General features: G+C 49.6%; 1 protein-coding gene across 1 annotated transcript in view; it reads right to left on the reverse strand.

Annotated features, from left to right (window-relative positions):
• Positions 1-867: 867 nt before the first annotated feature.
• Positions 868-10,000, reverse strand: part of LOC311375732 (protein TANC2-like) — a gene marked incomplete at both ends in the record, with an annotated part of 14,379 nt that continues 5,246 nt past the window's right edge. Inside the window, 6 exons of the mRNA XM_084490789.1 lie at positions 868-924; positions 1,331-1,609; positions 2,250-2,419; positions 4,441-4,672; positions 7,968-8,092; positions 8,765-9,037. Of these exons, the coding sequence (XP_084346915.1) occupies positions 868-924; positions 1,331-1,609; positions 2,250-2,419; positions 4,441-4,672; positions 7,968-8,092; positions 8,765-9,037 (1,136 nt within the window). The remainder of the gene's footprint in view (positions 925-1,330; positions 1,610-2,249; positions 2,420-4,440; positions 4,673-7,967; positions 8,093-8,764; positions 9,038-10,000) is intronic.

The following is a 10,000-nucleotide window of genomic DNA, read 5'->3' on the forward strand; positions in this document are numbered from 1 at the left end:
GGGGAAGGGGAGAGGGGAAGTGGAGGAGAGGAGAGGAGAGGGGAGGAGAGGGAGGGAGGAGAGGGGAGGATAGGAGAGGTGAGGAGAGGGGAGGAGAAAAGAGGAGAGGTGGAGAGGGGAGAAGAGGAGAGGGGAGGGAGGCGGGGGAGAGGTGGAGGAGAGGGGGAGGAGAGAAGTGCAAGGGTTAAGCTCCTGTGCTATGGATTGAGGGGAAATCCATGGAGCACTTATGTTGAATCTTAAATTAGTCCGAGAGGTTCTAGGTAGTAGTAAGTAGTAGTAGTATCGGGCATTAAATCAAAAGCTATGGGTGAGAGAATATAATTGCGCGATGATGAGATTAGTATATATAACAGGTATACCGAATCCCCCGTCTCCCTTAGGTGTATCCAGGCAGTGGATTAGCAATACCCAATTATAAAATACAACAAACGTAGCTTGAAAATAACTGGGACACCATCAGGTCAAGGTACATTAAACCAGGAGCGAACACAAGCAGACTTGTGTGTACTACATACATTACCAACGGCTATCTAATTACCGTGGTAAGACGAACAATGAAAACATGTAGCTTGTAGCTAACAGAGGCTGAAACTATCAGAACATCAACAACTGTTGGCAGCGCAACGCCATCAGGCACCCGTTCCCCCGTTCCCCGTCGTTTTATGCTTCCAACGTCGACTGTGCCCTCATGGCATTCATTTCCAATCTGAAATACATTTGTTTTCATTCCATTCTGGTCTTGTTTTAAACAAATCATTCCAACCCTGTTTATCTTTGTTGGCGATGTGTTTGATACTGGCGGGAGGTCAGCTACAAATGAATCCCATTCATTCAACGATCGCTATGAACGACCTCATGCCTAACACTGTAGCTGGAGCTCTCCAGGACCAGGTGGCCCTTCTCGATGAGGTCAAAGGTGAGCTTGAGGTACAGGTAGGAGCCTAAACCTAACTTAAACCTAACTTAACCCTTAACCTAAACCTAACTTAACCTGTAACCTAAAACCTAACTTAAAAGGTCCCATGACATCACCACCAGGTGTGAGTGTGATCAGCCGTTATGAGCCGTTTTGAAAATCCGGCTCTTCTGACATCACAAGTGGGCGTGTCCACCTAGGTGTACGCTGGATAGATCAGTCCACCAGCCTACCCAGTGGACCGTGGCAAACGTCGCTCATCAATCAATCACTCACACATCTAGGTGGACACTTGTGATGTCAGAAGAGCCCGATTTTCAAAACGGCGTGTACTGGCTAGTCACACTCACACCCGGTGGCACGTCACGGGACCTTTGACCTGTAACCTGTAACCTAACTTGTGACTTGTACCTTGTAGCTGGAGCTCTTCAGGACCAGGTAGCCCTTCTCGATGAGGTCAAAGGTGAGCTTTAGGTACAGGTAGGAGCCCTGGCTGAGCGCCTTGAGGTGGGCGCTCAGCTTGCCGAACGTGGTGTTGTCCATCTTGCCGTTGAGCGAGATGTTGTTCTGGATCTCGGGGCTGCTGTGGATGCGGTGCAGGATGTAGCCCTGCAGGTCCTGGTCGATGGCGTCGTTCTCCTCCAGCACGTCCAGAGAGATGCGGTGGAAGGGCAGCTGCTTGGTGATGTCCTACACACACACACACACACACACACACACACACAGACAGACAGACAGACAGACAGACAGACAGACAGACAGACAGACAGACAGACAGACAGACAGACAGACAGACAGACAGACAGACAGACAGACAGACAGACAGACACACACACACACAAGCAAGCACAGGCGCACGCACACACACACACACACACGCAAGCAAGCACACACGCACACACACACACACACACACAGGCGTATGCAAACAGGCACACACAGACACAGACACAGACACACACACACACACACCTTAATTAACACCCATTTAGGGCAAGAAAATCCGAAGATTGATTTTTCTGGTTCTTCATTAATGGACAAAAGTATAACTGAATGCTTGTTAAAAGTAAAGCGGGGCTGGATTATATGGTCACATATCTATTATTATATATCACATCAACCCGGGGGCTTCATACTATCCTAGATGACTACACTATACAAACGAAAAGGATGGCTAGTTGCGGAGCTGGACTTTGACTGCAGCACACGCTGTTTGGAGGGAGGGATGACGACCCTGGCCTTGGTTGCCAGGTAGAAACCAAAATACCCCACACTGCGGACCCAGGGCGAAAGGTTCTGGATCGGGGGGGGGGGGGGGGCGGCCCAGTACCTGCAGCGTGGTCCTGACCGTCACCACCAGCTTCAGCCAGGGGGGGAACTTGGTGATGGTTTTGCTGAGGAACGAGACGATGGTGTCGCCGTAGTCGGGCTTGTGGAACTCGGCCTCGTTCAGGCCGTCGATGAGGATGATGAGGTCCTCCTCGGAGCTGATCTTCCTCTCTGGAGGGAAAACACGAGAACCGAGACGTGTTGGGAGAAGGACTAGAACGCCAATTGAAGGAAATCTCATTTTAGGGGGCAGGTGTCGGCAGGGTCCTCAAGAAACAACATTACGATTGAGTAGGATGCGTATTGATAGTTTGTAAATATTACGAGTGTATATTATTATATAATATTAGTATATTATTAGTGTTTTTTAACACTTGGGTTTGGGTTCTGCAGGTATTCCATTGCTTTTTAAATGAACGTGGTCGAAGAGAACAGTACCATACATAGACGATGAAAATCGACAAAAGGCGAACCCACTTTCGCACTTTAAGTGATTTGCCAGCATATTAGCGGTGGTGATAATGATTAGGGGTGTAAGTGATTTCAAAACCGTACCTTATCATTACAGTAGTACCGCTAGGGCTTTTTTAACGTAAAGTTCAACGTTAATTTCATGGTTAAGTGAAATGAAACACTGCCACCCGACATACCGGCCCATCGCTTGCCAAGGCAACGCAACGCAACGAATAATAAAACTCTCATTCGTGGTGCGAAAGTGGCATTTAATACGGTGACGCATTCAAGAGCGGAGTCACAGCACATATGCCCCCCTGGAGTGTCACCGGAGCAGCGTTAGTCACACGTCGCCGGCGGACGTCAGTGACCGCTCTGTGCGTTGACATGGCGGGGAGGAGCGCACCATGACTGGCCGTCCGGTGGAACAGCTCGTCGGCTTCATCAAGGACCTCCGCGTTGAGGGGAGGAAACGGACTCGCGGCGTGTTGGTGGGGGGGGGGGGGGGGGGGAACTTTAATCCGAGAAATATTTTGAACTGAAGGGAACGGATCCCATCCGCCGCCCCCCCGAGAGGGGACAAAAGTAATTTGGGTTTGGGGACGGGATGACAGTCGGAAGAATTTTCATAATCAGCTTCCAGTGCTTTCTCACATTGGGACAGAGAATGACATATCATCTTGTGATACAGTGTGCAGTCTTGAATAATTAGGATGAAAATATATTGAATTTCTGCCAGAACTATGCCTCTGGGACAAGTTCAAACATAGTTCCCTCAGACTGCAACATCAACTCTCTTCCGCTTAAAAGTTGAACCGTTGACAAGGTTCAAACTGTGTTTTTGCAGAAATGGAGTGGATGACGCGGACCAAAGTTTCATAACATCACTCGTAATAAGCCGTATTGTCTACTTTGTAATAAAATAGCCTAGTAGCCCTTTACATAACTGCTATGGCCTCTGATGCTCCAAAATAACCACAGTACCTTCGTAATGTACAATAATAGGTATCCCTTTAAATAACTTGCATGGCCTCCGAGATACCCAAACCACAACTAGGCCTGGGCGATATGGCTGAAAGACATATCACGATATAACTTGATCATATTGATCGATATTGATAACTATTGATCATTTTAATGACCTAAAAAGACCTAACCCTAACCCTAATTACCATGCTGGATTCAAACACTTCTGTTTAACACTTAATATGACCTTCCACTGTTCTTCATTGATAAATGCTCCAATGTAGACACAACAATGAAAAACACTCAAATATTGAAAATAAGAATGGAACCGTGTTAGCGCAACAAACCCAGCTGCTAGATTCGGTGGTCCAGTCTCTTATCGATATATATTGAACATGTTTTATATTGATATTGATCAAAAAGTCTATCACAATACGATTATTTATTGTTTTATTGCCCAGGCCTAACCACAACAATCCCTTTGTAAAGTACTATAATAAGTTCCCCTTTAAATAAGTGCTATGGCCTCTGAGGTACCTTAACAACAGTACCTTCGTAAAGTGCATCACTAGGTATCCCTTTAAATAACTGCTAAGGACAGCGGGGTTTCAAAACAACAACAGTACCCCGTAAAGTGCATGTAGAGGTTACCCCTTCAAGTAACTCCTGTGCCTGCACTAGTACCACAACAACAACAACAACAACAACAGGAGCTGTAAAGTGCACCTAGAAGTGCACCCCTTTAATAACGGCTATGCTCAGCGAGCCTCTACCTTTGTAAAGTGCATCGAGGGGTTCCAGGACGCCGCGGCGGAAGGAGGCCAGGGGGTCCTGCACGCAGGAGCGCAGGCTGAGCATGCTCTGCAGGTGGGGCTCCCTCAGCAGCTGCTCCCGGTAGGACACCAGGTGCGGCGAGCGGCACAGCAGCGCCGCCACGTTGTGCACGAACTCGGGCACCAGGCAGGTGTAGGCGTTGTCCGCCTGGCAGTAGTGGTAGGCCACCACCTGGGGGGGGGCGGGGGGCAGGGGACAGGAAGCAGGGAGAAAGTCAGGAGGAAGTTCTAAAGTTCAACGTCAGCTTTGTTTGTTTACTTTTTTGTTTAAGGCAAATGGAGGAATCAAAATTGCGTTTGTCTCTGACCCACGGTGCATTAAGTATAAAAGGATTTAATTAGGTAAAATGAAATAAAATAAGTAATATTTACAATAAATAAGGGTTAGAGATTTACATGAAGATTTAGGGCACTTAGCAGACATTTTATCCAAAGCGACTTATAATTAATTATATAAGTACATGTGTCAAAAGAGGGTGAAACAATATAGCGCTGTCGGTACAGTGAGGATGTCCACAGAACCAAGTGCAAAGCACTAACCATCGCTAGGTTAACCCATTCCCCGTATACACTAACCATCGCTAGGTTAACCCATTCCCCGTATACACTAACCATCACTAGGTTAACCCATTCCCCTTTACAACAAAGACAGCTGGGATAAGATGCTACACAACTAAGTACTATAACTAAGTACGACATACAATAAGTGCGTACGTTAAATCAATAATAATAATAACAATCAATAAGTAGGAGGGGGTGGCTATGCAGAGTCTAGGTGAACTCTAAACAGGTGAGTCTTGAGTCGTTTATCAAAAGTGGGATATCAAATCAGTGTGGATCTTAATTACAAATATACCGATTATTAGGTATTTACTGTGTATCTGTGGACACATTCTTATTGTTGGGATTATTATTATTTAATCACTTTATTTTGTACACCAATAAACCTTTAAAAAAAACAGGTATACGAAGGCCGTGTTGACTATGTGAAGAACTTGAGTGTTGAGTGAAGAACTGATTCAGAGTAGAGCAGGAATGGAGCCGTGGGTGTGAGACCGGACATAAGGGGGCTGAGCTTCGTAGGACGTGGGCAACATCCCGCTGCTGTTAAACATAGCAACACCGCTCCGTCACCCCGGAAACCTGCGTCTTTATGTTCGAGTCCCAGAACTCGTCGGGGACCGAGTGGACGTCACGGTGGACGACTGCAGTACATTGAAACACAATACGAAGCGTTTTACCCAACGGTCGGACGACACATTAATAATCCACAGCCGCTTGCTGTGAGGTTGATGCTGACGCAGGGATTTGCGAGCTAACGGGGGCACGTGCACACACACTCAAAGACACACCCCTCACACATACACACTCAAAGACACACCCCTCACACAGAAACACACACACACACACACACACACTCAAAGACACACCCCTCACACAGAAACACACACACACACACACACGCACGCACGACATGACCCGAGACCAAAAGGTGTCAAACACTAGCGCCCTCTCACAGAAGTGACTCAAACTCAAACGATAAGCACATCACTGCAATTGTTATCATTGTTAACGATCATCGTTTGACATTAAATTTGTTCCTCATTCTGTTGGTATTTTCTAACCCTAACACTTTGACTCCCTCCTCGTGGTTCCCATAGCGATGGGGCGGCCGTAAGGTGAAACTAAAAGGGGACGGAGAGGGGCGTGGTCCCCGAGGACGTGGCTCGACTCAGAAGTGATCCCGCTGCCCTTCACGACGACTAAAGGGCAGCAGCGGGATCAGAGCGCAACACCACCCCTCTTTTGCTCCACCCTCTCTCCAACCGCTGCACCACACAGCTGTGGGAGATAAACCCCAAGGCTGGGGGGGGGGGGCGGGGGGGGATAATAGCGAAGAGAAAAAAAAAAAACACTGAATGTGATTTGAATTCACGCTGAATTCGCCCACAAAGGGCTTAGACACAAAGCAGGTGAGGGGAGCGTGGGGGCGGGATTAGGAATGCACAGAGCTAACAACGTCTAATGGCTTGGCGGGGAAGTGGCTTTCTAGCAGGTATCCATATTTCATGAGGCTCCAGTGGCAGGGCCGTTTCTTCTTTTTTAAACACATCTGCATAATGCATCGGTCTGGGAGCGGGCCGGCGGGCGTGCAGACGGAGAGGCGACGGCGGCGGCGGCACCAATATAAATACATAAACGAATTAAACTAACGCACACCAAAGCGACGCGTCTGTCACGCTCCGCACACAACCTCAGATAAGGGGGGGGGGGGGGGGGGGTGTCGTTGAGAGAACGAGTCGCTACTGGGTGGAAACTGAAGTTTAAGGGTTAAGGGTGGTCACTAGTACACTACAGTGTAAAGGAGGCCGTTAACACGACGTGAGGCAGCGTTAAGGACCACGGAGCCTTTATGTTTATGTTGACCAATGAGGGGTGACGTTAATGGTCTAGGGCGTGGCTTCCGCAACGTCGTCACGCGTGACCTGTGGAGGTCGATTTGGGGCAAACGCACCATCTCTTTCTACACTCTCATTTCCACGTCTTGGAAGTGAGACAATCAACCTTTTCATATTTTTTCCTCAATTCTCCTCTGCCTCCCTCGTCTTCAAAACATGTTGATTTTGTTATAAAAATCTAAATATTGTTTGAGGCCCTCTCGGCCCCCTGATGTAATCAAAAAGAGTCTATCTAAAGTAAGCTTATGCGTGGACACTTTGCAATTTGCAGCGTGTTTCATCAAGGCCGTAGGATTGTTAAAACATTTACAGTCAGCTGCAGGTGTGGTTTCTGGTTATGAAAAGGTGGCCAGGGAGCTCATTTAGACGCACCCGCCTGTTTAAAATGCACCACCTATATCTGATCTGTTCCAGACACTATGATTATGCTGCTACATCTGATCGTTATTCTAATAACGAGTCTCGGAGCGAGGCAGACAGCGGACACAGTTTGATACAGTCATGAAATGGTAATGTCTCTCCATCCATACAGTCCACCATATATAGGAAGCAAACTTTTATTCCTGTTAGGTGTTCAGTTATTGCTAAACTAACGGAAGAAAAACATAACCATCATTGCTCTGCCCTTGTTTTCTCCTTGTTGTGGACCAGCAGTGGATCAGGTGGTTGTCCGGCGAGGTGGTTGTCCAACCCCGGCACCTCCTAGCTAAGGGTCGAGGTGACCTTGAGCAAGACACATACTTTACACATGACAAGCTGGCTGCTGCCTTGCATGGTTGACACCAGTGTGTGCGTGTGAGTGTGTGCGTGTGTGCGTGTGTGCGTGTGTGTGTGTGTGTGTGTGTGTGTGTGTGTGTGTGTGTGTGTGTGTGTGTGTGTGTATATGTATGTATATGTGTGTATATGTGTTTTTGTTCGCGTGTTTTGCGGGAGTGCGCACGCACGTGTGTGTGTTTGCGCACGTCTATCCGTGTGTGTGTGTGTGCGCGTGCGTGCGTGTGTGTTTACCTGAGACGCCAGCCTCCTCATGGCCTCTTCCTGGCGCCGCCTCATCTCGGGGGTCCCGGGGCAGCTGCCCCCCCCCAGGGTGCCGTGGGAGGGCGGGGGCTGGCTCAGGGGCAGGCCCTCCCCGTCTAGAGACACAACACACACACACACACTCAGACACACACTCTGCCTCCCCGTCTAGAGACACAACACACACACACACACTCAGACACACACTCTGCCTCCCCGTCTAGAGACACAACACACACACACACACTCAGACACACACTCTGCCTCCACATCTAGAGACACAACACACACACACACTCTGCCTCCACGCGTCTGAGGCTACGACACACGGCCGCCATCGTCATTCACAACGCAACGCTTTCTAAAAGAACGCTTTAAACGTCCAACTCCTAAAACGTCCTCTCCTCTCCGTCCCACTTCCTGCCGCTTCTCATTTGTATGCGTTGAAACGTCTTAACGTGACCTTTACGTGACCTTCACTTCTACACGGCGTGGTTTCCACTCCTGTTATTTTGCCTTTGTGTGTCACGTAAAGGACCGCGGGGCTATATAAAGAAACTGCTCTTATTACATAATACGATATGTCGCGTTACATAACGCAACATATTACACAATATATGTCAATACACTAGGAAAGATAACGCTCCCCTCCGCTTCGTACCTGACCAACGGCAGCGGTAAACAACCCGTAAACAATAAACAACAACCCTGCATGAACAGCGGCACACGGGAGCGAGCATGCGCGCACGCACGCGCGCGTGTGCGTGCGGGTTTGCGGGTTGGCCTACGTTTGGGCGAGGCCTGGGGGCTGTCGGAGGCGATCTGCCGCATGCGGGTGCCGTGGCAGCTGAGCGCCACCAGGCGGGAGACGATGGCCGTCTTGCCGAAGCCGATGTTGCCCACGACCACCACGCCCGAGCTGGGGCCCGCGTTGAGCTGGCCGTCGATCTCCTGGAAGAGCCAGTCGCGGCCGGTGAACACCGAGTCCATGGTGATGCTGGGCACCTCGAACAGCAGCGGCTTCAGCGCGATGTCCGCCGGCCGGTACGGGGCGAAGCGCACTGCGGGGGAGAGGGGGGGAGGGGGGGGAGGGAGGGAGGGGGGGAGAGGAGACAGTGGGTGTGCTGCAGGAGGTGGACGGCGCTGCACGCCGCTGCAGGGGTCCGGCGCAGGCAGAATGGTTCAAAGGGGGCGACGGGGTCGAACTCCCAGGAGGCAAGTGTTCTGGGTTCGATCCCCGATGTCTGACGGCCGACTTGTGGAAGGAGGGGAGTCTGCTCCTCCTCTAGGGGTTTCTTTCTAGATAACTGCGGGGGGTCCATGCCCTTCAGAGGGCTTAGGATTGAGGGGGGGATGATGGGGGGTGGGTGTATTTGATGTGTGTCTAACCCTGCGAAGGGCTCTGGGATTGGAGCTGTGATTAAGGGCTATGCTATCTAATCAAACACAGCCCTAACCCCTAGCCCTAGCTGACCAATCGCTGCATTCCCCAAAAAGCTGCTTACAATAGTTGGGAGTTGGGATACAAATTAAAAAAAAAAACTGTGTGTGAAACCTGTGACACAGGTCACAGGACTAAATGTTTATGCTACAGATTAATTGACAGTACACTCCCTGTACTTATGTCAAACAGTGAAGCGTAATGCGTCTTCCAGGCCGTGACGTCTCAGGTCTCTCACTAGGGGGAGTTGTGAACCTGCAGCAGCAGCCGGCTGGACATTAAAGACTAAAAACACAATTTAAAAAACTAACCAGGTTCTAACCAACTCGTAAGCACAGGGCCACCAGGGTGCATCGAGTCTTATGATTTTTTTCTTTCCCTGCCGTCAGATGTTCAGCTTTGATCACTGGGGGGGCGTGGCCAGTGGCCTCCGACTCGCCGTGTCACTTCCTCTGAAACGCCACGGCGGCATCTGGCAATTAGCGCCGATTCAGAATGCTTGCTGCCCGTTAATAATCCAGAGGATTTGGCTTGCATCTCATGCCTGAAAGCACTTAGGCATGGAGGAGGCAGGGGGGCGGGG

This window comes from Micromesistius poutassou, assembly GCF_964030765.1.
Source record: "Micromesistius poutassou genome assembly, contig: SCAFFOLD_1263, whole genome shotgun sequence".
Lineage (NCBI taxonomy): Eukaryota > Metazoa > Chordata > Actinopteri > Gadiformes > Gadidae > Micromesistius > Micromesistius poutassou.